The sequence below is a fragment of the Akanthomyces muscarius genome, chromosome 6 (genome assembly GCF_028009165.1).
Source record: "Akanthomyces muscarius strain Ve6 chromosome 6, whole genome shotgun sequence".
NCBI lineage: Eukaryota > Fungi > Ascomycota > Sordariomycetes > Hypocreales > Cordycipitaceae > Akanthomyces > Akanthomyces muscarius.
This window is the reverse complement of record NC_079246.1, coordinates 1,690,667-1,706,470: the sequence shown is the minus strand read 5'-3', so window position 1 is coordinate 1,706,470 and position 15,804 is coordinate 1,690,667. Positions and strand designations below refer to the sequence as shown.

At 53.9% G+C, this 15,804-nt stretch overlaps 5 protein-coding genes across 5 annotated transcripts; 4 read left to right on the top strand and 1 right to left on the bottom strand.

The window, feature by feature from the left end:
• Positions 1-372: 372 nt before the first annotated feature.
• LMH87_000588 (uncharacterized protein) lies at positions 373-2,136 on the top strand (the record flags this gene model as incomplete). The annotated part of the gene is made up of 3 exons (XM_056198516.1): positions 373-1,600; positions 1,658-1,846; positions 1,901-2,136. 3 exons carry the CDS (start codon positions 373-375, stop codon positions 2,134-2,136), a joined length of 1,653 nt encoding a protein of 550 aa, XP_056055458.1.
• Positions 2,137-2,719: 583 nt separating this feature from the next.
• LMH87_000587 (uncharacterized protein) lies at positions 2,720-3,748 on the bottom strand (the record flags this gene model as incomplete). Its single annotated transcript, XM_056198515.1, has 5 exons — positions 2,720-2,753; positions 2,933-3,019; positions 3,081-3,205; positions 3,283-3,566; positions 3,634-3,748. 5 exons carry the CDS (start codon positions 3,746-3,748, stop codon positions 2,720-2,722), a joined length of 645 nt encoding a protein of 214 aa, XP_056055457.1.
• Positions 3,749-4,445: 697 nt separating this feature from the next.
• Positions 4,446-6,204, top strand: LMH87_000586 (uncharacterized protein; the record flags this gene model as incomplete). The annotated part of the gene is made up of 4 exons (XM_056198513.1): positions 4,446-4,608; positions 4,662-4,812; positions 4,869-6,117; positions 6,169-6,204. 4 exons carry the CDS (start codon positions 4,446-4,448, stop codon positions 6,202-6,204), a joined length of 1,599 nt encoding a protein of 532 aa, XP_056055456.1.
• Positions 6,205-8,453: 2,249 nt separating this feature from the next.
• On the top strand, positions 8,454-11,429 carry LMH87_000585 (uncharacterized protein; the record flags this gene model as incomplete). Its single annotated transcript, XM_056198512.1, has 3 exons — positions 8,454-8,672; positions 8,762-9,392; positions 9,451-11,429. The coding sequence occupies 3 exons, from the start codon at positions 8,454-8,456 to the stop codon at positions 11,427-11,429; spliced, it is 2,829 nt and encodes a 942-aa protein (XP_056055455.1).
• Positions 11,430-12,493: 1,064 nt separating this feature from the next.
• Positions 12,494-13,752, top strand: LMH87_000584 (uncharacterized protein; the record flags this gene model as incomplete). The annotated part of the gene is made up of 2 exons (XM_056198511.1): positions 12,494-13,509; positions 13,569-13,752. The coding sequence occupies 2 exons, from the start codon at positions 12,494-12,496 to the stop codon at positions 13,750-13,752; spliced, it is 1,200 nt and encodes a 399-aa protein (XP_056055454.1).
• Between the last annotated feature and the right edge of the window lie 2,052 nt (positions 13,753-15,804).

Here is a 15,804-nt window from a genome sequence, read left to right as displayed (position 1 = left end):
CTGCCTTGCATAGCAGGCTTCGAGGCGGGCATAAATTAGACCGAAATCCTTCCTCCAAGTCGGGGTGAGGCTGGCCTGCGGTTTGAAGGCGAGCAAGATGGCTCCTTTCTGGAGTTGGGTGGGTGTCAACCTGGGTGGGTTGCATTGGGCGCCAATCAACCTGTGTCTGTCAACGGTGCGTCAGCGAGTAGCACACCCCATATATCAAAACCTAATATGCGGTACTAGGAGCTGACAATAGACTCGCACGCTCGAAGCAGCACATGTTGCACGGGAGGCAGTAGAGAACAGAACACTTTTGCAGTTTCCGCCCGGCGTCAGCCTTCCAAGCAGCCGTCGCCGGACGGCTCAGCTGCCGATTCTTGTCTATAAATGACTCTAAAGGCCGCCTATATTCCTAGAATCTGTAGATATGAGACCTTTGAAACTCAAAGGGCTCTCGTTGACAATATGGAGTCTACAATGCACAACGAGACCAAGCTGCAGGCAGTCACTCCAAAATTTCAAGCCCTGTTTACATCGTCCACTTCTGCTATTACGACAGTCCTCGGCTGTCTATTCATCTGGTGGCTTCTTTCCACCAGAAACAAAAAGTCCGTGCCAAACATCTATGGCAACTACAACTTTGAAGCTCCCATCGTTGGATACAAGAATGCCATCCTAGGTCGATGGCAGTTCTACCGCAACGGTCCAGCCCTCATCCGCGAGGGCTACGCCAAATACCGCGATACCTTCTTCAAGGTATCTGGAAATGACCTCCTCATCGTTCCCAACAAGTACTTGGCTGAGCTGGCCAGCATGCCTCCCGAGATACTGAGTCTCAACACGGCCATTGTCGATGCCTTCCAGCGTCTGCACTCCATCACGGCCGTGATTGCCGACCACAGCCTGCAAACCCGCATGATTATGACGAGGTTGACGCCTAAGCTCGGCGCCCACGTACCACTGGTCCAGGCCCAGTTCCGGAAGCATCTGCCCCAGGAGCTGCCAGCGACGGCGGACAAGTGGACGAGCGTCAACGCACTCGCGCTCGCCCGGCGGATGGTCCATCGAGGCGTGGCGACACAATTTGTCACCGAGCTGGCCGAGAATGAAGAGTACCTGTCAACGGCTATTCGCTACTCCGAGAACGGCTTCATGCACAACTTCCTCCTCCGCGTCTTCCCGGACTGGACCAAGCCCACCGTGGCCTTTTTCCTGCCCACCAGCTGGGGCGTCGACGCGGCCCTCCGCAAGGCCAAGCGCCTCGTCATCCCCCTGATCCGCGAGCGACGCCGACGCGAGGCCGAGGACGTGGACTATACCAAACCCGACGACTTTCTCCAGCACCTGATGGACGGAGGCGTGGACATCCAGGACGATGTTGACACCACCGTGCAGCGGCTCATGGTGACATACCTGGGCTCTGGTCCTTCGACAATCATTGCGGTGGCGCAAGTTTTGTTCGACCTGTGCGCACACCCGGAGTACGTGGAGCCGCTCCGACAGGAGGCGATCGAAGTCCTGCACAACGGGGGATATACCAGACAGGCTCTGGCAGAGATGAAGAAAATGGACAGTTTTATGAGAGAATCGCAACGCCTCAGCCCACCTACGCAGCGTACGTTTCTTAGCCTTAAACCATTGATGATATTTGACTAAATTACTTACCTCGCAGTTGGATTCAATGCTGTTGTTCGCGAACCCGTTACTCTTCACGACGGAGTCGTCCTCCCCGAAGGCGCACACATCCAGATGGCGACTTATGCAATCGGCATTGACCCTGATCGAGTGCCCGATCCTGAGAGATTTGACGGCATGCGGCAGTACAACAATAGAAAGCAGTCTGGTCAAGGCAACTGGCACCGTAAGTAGCCTTTGTTCGAGCTTGTCTATAAAGTGTCCGCTAACCCAGCTGTAGAATTCACCACCACGAGCGAGAACAATCTGCATTTCGGGCACGGCAAGATTGTCTGCCCCGGTCGCTTCTTTGCTGATCATTCCATCAAAATGATCATCTCGAACATTCTCATCAAGTACCATCTGCGCTTCGCTGGTGGGGCCACAGAGCGTCCTGCAAACACAAGCATGTATGATGTTGTTATCCCAGATTTGAACACTTGTGTCGAGTTCAAGCTGCGCGAAGATGCATCTTAGCATTTCTTCTAAATCGAATCTCGAGTTGTTCCATATTTTCCTGTAGCGCCGGTAATCATCGTGGCTCCTCATTTTGCAATCCTAGATGCGCCAAAATCCGTTCTTGTCCGCGTGCCATGATTTGTGTCGCCACCTTTATTCGTTTCGTATTTCTACAAGCTTCGTGCTTGTATCTAGATTGCTTGTGTTGGACGGAGCAATTTGTGCCGACCCAAAAGTCACCAGTTGACAATCATGGCCAAGTGCTATGTCCCAGTGGCTTTGGAATACATGTTCGGTGTGAGTTGCCTCGAGCCACAGGACACTTTTGACCACCGAAGACGCTTCTTTCCACGATTGCAGCCCCAAGGCTCTGGAAAGCGAGCGAACCATGTCCTGGAATGGCTCATAAGATGGCGTGTTGTGCGAAGCCACCAGTCCAACTGCAACCAGCCAGGAATCCAGCTGGCCAGACGCTTGCGAGGGCGCACGGCCTTGGAGCTGCATGAGCAGTCGTGCTGTAGTCTTGTATAGTATTGCTGCATGACTATAGTATATTGGTCCTTGCAGAATAAGCATATATAATATTGTGGCGCAGCGAATGCTATCGGAGTTGGTCGAGGAGGGTAGCTCTGAAGCTGGCGGTGAGAGAAGCCGATGTACCACAAAACAGGTGAGGTCATGAAGTCGTAGGAGAGGAAGCGGAGTACGATTTGCGCGATGAAATATGCCATATAAGCGTGCAAAGACATTCCAAGTATCGGGCCCCACGTCTCCCTCGGACAAGGCGGTTGGGTCGATAGATCGAGTTATTGACCATTCCGGAATTGCACTGATGCCATCACCACTCCCGTCATCATCTTGGGTCTCGTACTGGGGAACGCCGATTATAAGCATCGATACCCTTCTTCTTGTCAGGTTTGTGTTTTGTAAAAGTGCGGGCAACAGAACAGGGAATTGCTTACCAGCTGACCATGCGCGCAGTTAGAGGGCTGGTCTGCATCACTGCTTGGAGCCCCCCACGCATGTCTACGAGTCGCCTCGCTCCTGTAACATGCATTTGCGCTGTTTCTATATTGCCTTTTCCGTACTGGAGTTTCCGATTTGTTAGCTGGTGGCCGTTTGCATGAAGCGACGCTGGGATGTGGGCGCACAAGTCTCTCTTACCTCTATTGTGGCGAGCGTGATGACAGAATTTATTGTGCTGTCTTGCATAGCCAACGAGACATCTTGAACTTTGCGTCGAAGCAGGACGACAGAGTCAGACATGAGCTGCTCTGAGGTCTGAAAGCCTTTGCGGCCAAAGAACTCCTCGTCGAGGCATGCCGTTTGCAACGAGACGTGAAACAAGACGGGGTCTCCCAAAGCCAGTGGCCACCACGATACTAGGAATGGATTTGAATGTGGGTTGCGGTCCAGAGGGTAGTATTGAAAGGCAATCTTGTGAAGAACTACCTGGCGGTAAGTACGTGATATCTGTGTTTGTCATGCGCAAAGAGGGACATTAAAAATGCGTACAGCTATGTATTAGACGTTGCACGTGCTCTTTCCCCAGCCTCACCAGAGGATACGTCTCGAATGGATCGACGGACCCAAATCCTGATATCTGCTGATGCTGCGGGCCATGCGGCATAGATAATGGCTCGTTTGCGTACACGCATGGTATGCTGCGAGCAGCGCAACGCGAGCAGTGGGGTTTGCGCAAATCACAGCGACTCTTTGCACGGGCGCAGGCGCTACAGGACCGTCGAAGAGTCTGGCGCATTTCCACTTGTGTGTCCTTGGTCTTGGAGCGTCACCCTGCCAGAAGGAAAAATTGGCATGGAGCAGAAGAGTGTGCTTTGCTTGTGGTAGCCTGATGTTGGCGGGACTAGACTGCAGTGTAAGTTCAGTCCCGGACCTGCGGGCGGAACGGCCGTGGCCGTTTGATGTGGACGTCCCAAAAGGGACTAGTCTCCGCCCCGTCATCCTTAGCCGAACACGAATCGGAGTCTAGTCCTCTTTGGGCCATCACTTGCAGCAACCGCCGTTGGTATCTCGCCAATGGGCATTGTCGTTGCGTGCTTATTACCAAGCAAAGAGCGGATCCTACGCGAGTGTCAAGTCATTAGCATATGAATGAAACTGTCCTTACCTGAATAATTATAGTCGACAGCCTCGTTGTAGACGTGAAGGCCCACAAGCTGCTATGTTCCCCTTCCTACCAGGCAGGGGAGCTGCACTGGACTAATAACACCACGGGCCGTGTCTGCTCCTTAAAAGAGTCTTTGTCCTCCTTTTCCGGATTCCCCTCGTACACGTATGTTTTGTCATTGTCACCTCTGGTAAAAATGTCTGTGAATGGGTCGAACAGCACTTCGCTGCCTTTCACGGCACTCCCTTTACCATCACTAATTGAACAGGTTCAGCAGTTGCTCTTCGCCGCCGTCGCCGGTTGGTCTGCTTGGCAGTATGTCGTGACTGTCATTTTGGGAGTCGTCGCGTACGATCAATGTGAGATCTCTGAGCTCTCATATCGTCGAGCATGCAGCTGACACGCCTTTCAGTCATGTACATCAAGCAAAAAGGTTCCATCGCCGGCCCAACCTTCAAGATTCCTCTCATGGGACCCTTTATCCAGGCACTGCACCCCAAGTTCGATTCGTATCTAGCACAGTGGGCGAGCGGCCCTCTAAGCTGCGTGTCTGTTTTCCACAAGTACGTGTGCACGCCCATCACAGTACCTACCCTCACTGATCACCATTCGACTACAGATTCGTCGTCCTTGTCTCCGACCGCGACCTGGCGCACAAAGTATTCAAGTCGCCTGCATATGCCGAACCCTGTATTGTACCTATCGCAAAGGATCTCCTTGGCCACAAGGCTTGGGTGTTCTTACAAGGCAGAGCGCATGCGGAATATCGTCGTGGCCTCACACCGCTGTTTACCAACAAGGCCATTTCCACCTACCTTCCTATGCAGGAAAAGGTTTTTGCAGACTACTTTGACAGTTTCGTCGCCGAGAGCGTTGCGAACAATGGAAAGCCGTTTCCTTTCATGGGCTGGTTCCGCGAGATCAACTGCGCGCTGTCGTGCCGCACATTTTTCGGCGACTACATCTCCCAAGAGGCAGTAAAAAGGATCGCAGACGACTTTTACCGTGTTACCGAAGCCATGGAGCTCGTCAACGTACCGTTCTCCATGTACATCCCTTACAGCAAGCAGTGGCTGGGCAAGCGCATCGCCGACCAGGTGCACCGCGAGTTTGCCAAGTGCGCCGCAGCTTGCAAGGCTAAGATGTCGATTGGTGCTACCCCTACCTGTATTGTTGACCAATGGGTGCTTCACATGATGGAATCAGAGCAGTACCGTCAGCGCACCGCCGCTGGTGAGACGAGCCTCGAGAAGCCAAGCAACATGATTCGAGAGTTTACCAATGAAGAGATTTCCGAGACCCTCTTTACCTTCCTCTTTGCTTCGCAAGATGCCTCGAGCAGTGCGACAACCTGGCTTTTCCAAATCTTGGCTCAGAGACCGGATATCTTGGATCGCATCCGCGAGGAGAATCTCGCTGCAAGGGGAGGTGACAGGAACAAGGCGTACGATCTGCCCATGCTGGAGTCACTCACATACACCAACGCTGTCATCAAGGAGCTGCTCCGTCACCGGCCTCCTGTAATCTTTGTGCCGTATCTGACAACCAAGAGTTTCCCCGTCACCCCAAATTACACGGCGCCCAAGGGGTCCATGATCATTCCCTCTTGCTACCCGGCGCTCCATGATCCCGAAGCCTACCCGGAGCCCAACATCTTTGACCCAGACCGGTGGATTACGGGAGACGCAGAGAGCAAGACCAAGAACTGGCTTGTTTTTGGCGCCGGACCGCACGACTGCCTTGCGAGGAGATACGTGCCGCTGTACATGGCGGCCATGATTGGAAAGGCTTCGCTGGAGCTTGATTGGGTGCACCATGCGACAGACAAGTCAGAGGATATTCGTGTATTTGCCTGTCTGTTCCCGATGGTGAGTCAATCCCGATAATATGCTGCGTCATGTGCTAACAAACTATTTCAGGATGCGTGCCCCCTTGTCTTTACGAAGCGCCCATAAGTGCTGCGCTGAGAGTTGAGTAGAGGCGCAATCAACGTACGGGTGTTCTTTTGAAAATAGGTGCGGGTTAATTACAGGTTTTAATAAAAATTGGAAAATGATTCGACTTTACCATGTCCCAGTTGCGTCGGCAGTTTCAGGATTCTCATTGTATAGGGAGTAGCGCCGGGTCTAGTTCTTGAAACCTGACGGATGGAGTCTGCACAGCTGTGTGTTTGTCTGCCACGAGCAAATTTCTGCAGCCCTGGGGCAAGATGACATTTTACGTCCTTTTTCTTGATAATACGCTTCCTGGCGCAAATGCGCTCGTGAAGGGCCGGGCATCATGCAAGGAGGGAAGGGGCCGCTGCAGAGTGATTGGTCCATCGCCAGTAATTGGACAGAGCTTGAGAAAAAGGAACAGCCCTGCTGTAGGAGGCTGAGGCTTCAACGGCATGCATGCACCGTGCAGTAGAGCGACACGCTTTCCATTCGAGGGTGAGGGAAGAAGCAATCTGGGATTGAGCGACAGACCTCTTATTAAAGAAATCACCAAAGTACTGAATCGGCGAATGATAGCAGAGCAGTAGCAACAAAGACAAGAGCTTGAATAAAGAGTGTTATTAGCGGCTTGGTGGCACGGGGTTGCTGCCATTACTGGCGCCCAAGACGGCGCGCCAGATCCACATATTTAGTTAGCGGCGGTGTCGTTGCCCAGGTACGCCAGGGAAGCCCCATTGTGTCGTCATGATGTTGAGCCGTGCCTGTCCAGACCAGCCAAGGAAGGATGCGTTGACATGGGCACGAAGGGCAAGCAAAAGAGAGAATGCAGCAACCGCAAAGCGCATGGCGGCGAGATATACGGATAATAGTAACCTATCGGAGTAAGGGGCCGGCGCAAGACCATATTTGGCCAAGTAGACCGCTTCATCGAAGAGGCTTTGTTATAAGTTGGCCATTTACCAGTAAACAGGCTAGCAGACTGGGTACTAGCGGGAGGCTGCATGTCTTTTCTTTTTTGACCTTGAAATGTGCTTTATTTCGCGCGCCGTCGTAGTCACCATGCTACCCCTTTCACACGGGCCTCTTTATATATCTCTCGGCAACTGACAGGCCGGCCTTGAGATTGGGCTGCTATATTTACGTTGGATCCGGAACTCTGCCTCTTGATTTCTTGCACTTCCCTGTTTGCCTGCTCCGTCGTCCGTGTTGTCGCGAACAGTCAATTGTCAAGGTAACAGCGGCCCCAGCCATTTTTTGGGAACCCCACAATCATTCGAGGAACGGGCTATTGGGCTTTAATTTCTGGTAGTGAATCTTGCGACTGTAGCATCAGCCGCGCATCCACTGAACAAAACTCAGGTACATTGGCATTGTCCACTGCATTGCCTCTTGCTGGTGACCCAACAGCAGCCTCCCGGCAACCAGCCATGCTCCTCGCTCGCAGACATCACTGACTTTATAGCATCCAGTCCAACGAAGCAAGGAAGCCGCCGTATTCTACCGCCATCTCACCGAATTTGGGCCTCTGGTACTGCAGCTGCTCCTGGTCTGCTGCTACCTAGCCAGTCCCTACCTAGCTGGCTTCAGGGTTTCCCAGTCCAAGGGTACCTCTGACACCTCTTTCCGCAGCGGTTGGCCGCAGGTACCTCGCCTGCCGGTAGCGTCGCAAACAAAACATTAAAGGCTCGTTTCGCCGCGCCCAAAAAAGCCCGCCAGACAGACGGTAAAATCAAGTAAAATAAATTGCCATCGCCGGTTGCTTCTCCCTCGACCAAAGAGACACGGCAGGTTTCCATCTCACGTCTCCCGCCAAAGCAAGGCATTCGTCAACCTCCCCCTCTCTCCTCCGCTAGAGGCCCATCATGACGACGACAGCGCCCCCAGGCTCCGATCTTTCGCACGCCTCGCCCTCGCGGGCGCCACCATCCCGGTCATTTTCCACTCGCAGAGATCCATCATACTCATCACGTCCCTCGACCGCCGCATCAGCCACATCCAACTCTGCTTCTCCCTCTGCTCCTGCCTCTGCCTCTGCCTCTGCTCCTTACCAGCAGGCACAGCGCTCCCACCACCAGCGCCGTGCTTCCTCCTCGCAACGCTCCGGCAACCCAGCCCCGTCGCCGCAACATGACTACGACACGACGCGCATAGCCTCCCACCCCAAGCGCAGTCCCAGCCGCGACATCGCCAGGGGCCACGACCCCAACCGTCCTCACCGACGCAGCAGCTCCCGTTCTACCCAACCGCATCATCATCATCCGCCCGACATGCCTTCTGCTGCTGCGGCCAGTCCCGCGCCGCCGCCGTCGTCCCACGGCCGCTCCTCGCACGCGGCCACCGACGCCCAGCCCTCGCACGCCACCAAGCAATCGCGCTCGCGCACCACCATCCCTACGCAGTCTGGAAAATGGATTCTTGGAAAGACCATTGGTGCGGGCAGCATGGGTAAGGTCAAACTTGCCCGCAAAGAAGACGGCAGTGAACAGGTTCGTCTCGTGCCCCTATTCCACCCCGAGTCGGCTGTTGCCCATCACCAACCCCACATGAGAACTAACCTTGGCCGTCCCAACTGCAGGTCGCTTGCAAGATCATTCCTCGAGGCTCGACCGACGATAATCACCAGAGCCGTGCCGATAAAGAACGCGCCGACCAGTCGAAAGAGATTCGCACCGCCCGTGAAGCTGCCATCGTCACCCTCCTCAACCATCCCCACATTTGCGGCCTGCGTGATGTCGTTCGTACAAACTACCACTGGTACATGCTCTTCGAGTTTGTCAATGGAGGCCAGATGCTCGACTACATAATTTCCCACGGCAAGCTCAAGGAGAAGCAAGCCCGCAAATTCAGTCGCCAAATCGCTAGCGCTCTCGACTACTGCCACCGCAACAGCATCGTTCACCGCGACTTGAAGATTGAGAACATTCTCATCAGCAAGACTGGCGATATTAAGATTATTGACTTTGGCCTAAGCAACCTGTTTGCCCCGCGTGGCCACTTGAAGACGTTCTGCGGAAGCTTGTACTTTGCCGCGCCAGAGCTGTTGCAAGCCAGAGCCTACACAGGACCAGAAGTCGATGTATGGAGCTTTGGCATTGTGCTCTACGTGCTAGTCTGTGGAAAAGTGCCATTCGATGACCATAGCATGCCCGCTCTTCATGCCAAGATTAAGAAAGGCCTCGTTGACTATCCAAGCTTCCTGTCAAGCGGTATGAAGGCTCACCTCTCCCTTTCTCGGCTCATTTTCTTTACTGACCGCCGATGCAGAATGCAAACACCTCATGTCTCGAATGCTTGTCACCGACCCAAAGCAGCGTGCGACGATGCAGGAGGTCATGATCCACCCATGGATGACCAAGGGCTACAGCGGACCACCAGACAACTACCTACCTCTTCGCGAGCCTCTGACCCTGCCTCTGGAGCCCGAGGTTGTGCATGCCATGCAAGGCTTCAACTTTGGCTCTCCTGAGAGCATCAACGCCCAACTGACCAAAATCATCGAATCGGACGAATATCAACAGGCTGTCAGGTTGTACTACCGGGAGAGGAAGATTTCCCAGCAGACCCCAGAAGTGGAAAAGAAGAAGAGCTTTGGATTCGACTTTTATAAGCGGCGCAATTCTGGCTCCGCTAGCCGCGACACCTTGACACACCCGAGCTCTGATGCGCTGCAACTGGGCAGTGATCCTCTCAATGCGTTTAGTCCTCTGCTGTCCATTTACTACCTCGTTCGGGAGAAGCAGGTGAGGGAGCAAGAAAGCATGCTTACGCAGACACCGGCGTCTGCCAAAGAAAAGGAGAAGCAGAGAGAACGCGAGCGTGAACGTGAGCGAGAAAGGGAGCGGGATCGTGACCGTGATGCGCGTGATCGACCTATTGATGCCATGCCTGAACTCGCCCCTCCGAAGGCGGCGCACACAAATGCTGCAGCATTCGAGATGCCCGGAGAGAGGCCGACGGGTGGCCGTACACGACCACGGGCTCGCACTCACGGAGAGGACGATGAACCCGATATTGTCAAGCAGCAGAAGCCACAGGACAAGGCGGAACCTACACCCAAGAAGGAAGGCACAGCGGCCGGCTTTCTGCGTCGCTTGAGCACGCGCAAGCGTAGAGACCCGCAACGTCACGAAAGAGACCGCTCACACCCGCCCATGGTTCACGTTCAATCTCCGTCCGAGCCATCACCCATGCCCCCACGCAAGAGCTTCAGTGTGCGTAGGACGCGCCCTGATCCGGAGGAACTGCGGTCTGGCGGAAGTCAGCCGCATCATAAAGAGCTTCTCAGCCCCCCGCTTTCCTCGGGAGGCAGATCTAACAAATCGGGACTTGGGCGCTCAACTAGCGTCAACTCTGGCGACATGCGTCGTCGCGATGTGACCAGGGCGGCTCGCGAACAGGCTGTCACTAGCGGTAGTGACCAGTCAGTGGAGAATGATCTTCCCAGAAGCGGCCACAAGGGCCATAGCCACTCGCAGTCCATGACTATGAGGGCCAAATCTCTTGGTCACGCCCGTCGAGAGAGTGTTCAGCGTCGCCGACAACGAAGAGAAAATCCGATTGAATCAAACGTCCCAGAGGAGACGGACGGAGAAGTTGAGCAGAGTGGGCAGTCCACAGAGCGGCTAGGCACCAGTGAGCTGGCGAAGCCTGTCTTCTTGAAGGGATTGTTTAGCGTGTCGACAACGTCCGGCAAATCTGTCCCTGCTATCAGAGCCGAGATACGTCGCGTGCTGGACGGGCTGAACGTGCAGTATACGGAGATCAAGGGGGGCTTCAGCTGCAGGCATTCACCTAGCATTGACCTGAATAAGGTGCAAGACCCCCCTGGCACGGCTGGCGGGCAGTCGAGTGGTCACCGACGACGCTTCAGTTTCGGAGGATTACGCCGTGGAGATGACAGGGATGACTCTGACAGAGGCCCCCTCACTCCAAGAACCCCAGGGCGTTCCGACAGAGATCGCAGCGACCGGGAGAGGAGCGACCGAGATCGCAGCTACTCCAACTCTGAAACATCGGTCGACAGCATTCCACGAAGGAATGGAGGCACAACACGACGAGCACCGGGAGAAACTAGCACGCAGGTACAGAGCGATCTGGGTGGTAGCATGATTTTGGAGTTTGAAATCTTTATCGTCAAGGTGCCGTTGCTGTCGCTGCACGGCATCCAGTTCAAGCGCATGGAAGGCAATACATGGCAGTTCAAGAATATGGCAGATCAGATTCTGAAGGAACTGAAGCTATAAATCGAGTAAATACTCATTTTTGGTATACGATGGTGGATGGATCCCTAGATTCGTTATGGCGTTTTTTCCTCTCGTTTGGATTGACGGGATGTCCTATTTACAGGCACCCAAGCGGCCGCACAGCGGGGAGCAGGGCAAGTACTAGATATATAATTTGCGAAATGCATTTGAGCATACTGGGTAGCAGTCATGGCCATTGCATGGGCTGGGCCCTGTCAGCGGGGGTCTGGTATTTTAATACGTCTTTTTTGTTTGTCTTGAATTAATTGAATTGGTAGCAAAAAAGAGCATCGGCATGGCATTAGCATAGTCTATACTAGGAAAGAATTTCTTTATTGAAATACTGTTTGTACGTGCCACGCAGCCACAGAAGGTGGACAAGTAAGTACCAGTGAATACGACGAAGCTGCGCGACTGTTGCGGGAGGGTGCCTGGCGGTACATGTGTTTGCTGCCAAGGTTGGTGGTTGAGCAAGTATCGTTTGTCCTGAGCGAGCACCTGTGTGTCCATGCGGTGTACGGCGTGTGACAAAGGCTTGTATCTCGCCACCAAATTATGGTGGCGCGCTACATCAACGTGGCTCGTGCACAACCACAGCGCTGCCAAAGTTTAAGCGTCGCCAATCCAGTTTCTGCTCCCTTGCAACTCGCCCAAGCCCCGGGCTTTTGCCAGCTGTTTCCGCCTTTCTTGCCTCCCCCAAAGCCTCGAAGCTTCCCCGACCACGGCTCGACGACACCTCGCGCCCACATCCAAGCCTTTCCGCCTCATCTAAGGCGCTCGCCATTGACCACATACGTAACATCTTTTGATCCATCCAGAGTCGGCGCCTTTTCCCACCTTGCGATCCTTCAACCGGCAGTCGAAACCCAAGTCGCCGAAACCCCCCAGCCACGCACGCGCAAGCATCTGGCATCGTATCCCCCCCCGCCTTTCTTCTCCCGAGTCGCAACATCGCCATCCGGCGCACCCTTTTCCGACAAACAATCATTTTTGCACAAAAATCGCCGTTTCTCGCGAAAACGTATCCGCTCGCTTCCTCGATATTGAGTGGAGCGTAGCCCATCATGATGCCCGCGGCGCATGTCTACGGACATCACCAGTTCGGACACCAGGCCGACTCGTCCTGGATGCACCAGCAGTCCGGCCATCACCAACAGCAGCATCCTCAACAGGGTAACAGCGCGTCGGCCGTTCAGCAGCAGCAGCAGCAGCAGCAGCAGGCTCAACAGGTTCAGCAGCAACAGCAGCAGCAGCAGCAGCAGCAGCAGCAGCAGCAGCAGGCCCAGCAGCAGCAACAGCAGCAGCAGCAGCAGCAGCAGCAGCACTATGGCCGCCTCGCTTCCAACAACCACGCCAACGCCGGCAACCAAAATGCCGCACACAACCAGCAGGAGAATGGCCACGAGCACATCTCCGAGGAGAACCGCCGCACCATGGCCTACATCGCCGACCTCTTGAACGAAAACACGCGCGAGGCAGCCCTCCTCGAGCTCAGCAAGAAGCGCGAGCAGGTGCCGGAGCTGGCCCTCATCCTGTGGCACTCCTTTGGCGTCATGACGTCCCTACTGCAGGAAATCATCTCCGTCTACACCCTACTTAACCCATCGCAACTCACCGCGGCGGCCTCCAACCGTGTCTGCAATGCCCTTGCCCTGCTGCAGTGCGTCGCATCGCACAACGACACACGCGCCCTTTTCCTCAACGCGCACATTCCTCTTTTTCTCTACCCATTTCTCAACACCACCTCCAAGTCGCGGCCTTTTGAATACCTGCGCCTCACCAGTCTGGGTGTCATTGGTGCACTGGTCAAAAACGACTCGTCGGACGTCATCAACTTTCTGCTGACCACCGAGATAATTCCTCTGTGCCTCCGAATCATGGAGACTGGCTCAGAACTTAGCAAGACTGTCGCCATCTTTATTGTCCAGAAGATCCTACTTGATGATAACGGCCTCAACTACATCTGCGCTACATACGAGCGATTTTATGCCGTCGGTACTGTCCTGAGCAACATGGTTGCTCAGCTTGTCGAATCCCAAACTGCGCGGCTGCTCAAGCACGTCGTCAGGTGTTTCCTCCGGTACGTGACCTACTCGGCTCGACAAGACTTTACCGTTGTACGCTAACACTTTTCTGCAGTCTGAGTGATAATGCCAGAGCTCGCGAGGCCCTGCGCCAATGCCTCCCCGAACCCCTCCGCGATGCTACATTCTCGTCCGTTCTGCGCGATGACGCGGCTACTAAACGCTGTCTCGCTCAGCTGCTCATCAACCTCTCCGACAATGTCGGGGACCACAGTAACTCTGGCGTCTCGGGCATGTGAAGAGGTTGACCGGACAGAACGCGCACACGCACGCGCGCAGTCACAAGACGACGCAGACGCTCGTCTACTTTCTTTCTGCATTCAAATGGCGATTATGGAGATCGGCGAAAATTGATTTTATCATTCGACAATACATCGTGGAGTAAAAAACGGAACCAGGGATTTGATCACGACATTTGTTATTTCAGCAACATTGATACCATCGGCTGAATTTGTAGGCTGGACCACGCACTGTGAGTTTGTGGCCGCAACAGAGGCCTTTGTCTCACCGGTCTATCAGCTGCGATTGTGTGCGTTGATGCCTCGTTACTGTACTTTGGGTTTATTGCAATTTTGGCGTCTCTGGCCCTGACTGCCGCAGCATTTCATCAGTTGAAGAGACTGATCATGGTCTCGCTTCCGGCGGCGCAGGTTCGAACGGCATTCTGCCATGGGCGAGAGATGTTTTCTCGAGATCCATGGAAGAAGGGAGTTGTGACTTTAGCCTGTTGCTAAACACTCGCGACCCTCCTTTTCACTTGCTTCGAGTCGTTTATTTATTTTTCTTCCTACTCATTCTTTGCTTACTTTCGGTCGAATTGGAGTTGGGACTCGGTTTTGGACAAATGATTATACAGGTTGGAAGGGCTGAGACGGGGCATGGACTTGCGTGGCCTGTTACAGGAACTCTTTCACGAGCAACGGTGAGACCGGTGAAAGAGGAGGCATGGACACCTGCAGCTTCGGAACAAGGATCAGGGTTAAGGGACGGATGATGTGTACATCTGTACAACAATGTGTATTTATAATGCATCGGGTGGAGGGGACACTAAATTATTTGGGTGGTATTTGCTTTTTCTTTCTTTTCTCTTCATTGTTAACTGGGAACTTGCCTTTTTTGCGTGAAAAGAGGTGTGTGTAGGCAGTGGATAGCGAAGAATTTACTCGGATTGTTCTTTTACATGCTTCGTTTGTGCTTGCGGGTTCATCTGCGTCTGCTGATTGTACATCTTGGAGACAGCAGCAACAGACATGGTATCACCAAGAGGAAGGCGACTGGGAGGCTATAGGTCACACGAGCGTACTTCCGAGCGTGCTTGGGGGGTGATTGTTGCTCGTCCGTCTTCGCCTGATGGTTCTTATCCTGCTGGGGACGGCAGCAACAGACAAGGCATCGCCAAAGAGGCAGCGATTTGGGCTTTTACACTACGCACGAGCATGGCCGGAGATTGATTACTTTCGGAGTATTCAGCAGCATTATTGCCCCGATGTCGAAACTTTTGAGGTTCTCAAGGACAGAAGAGCTCGCTCGACATGGCAGGCGGCGAAAAGTTAGACGCCATGCATGGTCTGGCAAGGATGCAGCCATTGTGCTAACTTGGGGAACGACGATTTTGCCTGAGAATGGCAGACTATACCAAACAAGAAAGGAGACCAGAATGGTCTGTTTGAAACTGGGCAAAATACTCGACGAGTGCATTCCTCGCTACGGGCTGTGCTTTTCTTCATCCCAGTGGGCAGCCAGCCACCCACGTCGAGGTCGAACGGTCCGCCCTAGGATTGTCAACATGGAGGATCAGGTCGACGCCACGAAGCAGCGGCGATGCCGATGATGTTTGTCAAAAGGTGCGAGAAATCAGAGCTTGCAAGGTTGCCGGCATTCAAAGGGAAGATAGGCAGCAGCTTTTGGGGGCAATCTCAAGCCATGTACGGCATTTACGGACATTGTGGCTTGTCTTTCGGAGTCCCGAGAGATGCACGGTGTTGGCGGATATCGTGGCGTTCTCCAACGACAAATGGCGAGCCATCACACGGCATTTGAGTATTTTTCTTCTTCTTTTAGTGGCTATCTTTTTCTTCCTTTGGGATACCGAGAGGTGTCGGGCCCTGTACGGCACTTGCGGAACATCGAATCATGGCTTCATACCTCTAGGGATACCGAGAGCCATTTTCAAAACGGTCGTTTTTGAATCCCGTGTTTTGGTGTTGCGATGGCCGGTGTGTGTGTGGTTGCATTTCGTGGCTTCGGAGAGCCCGAGCGAAGAGGGAGGGGGAGTGTCCTGTTAAAAATAA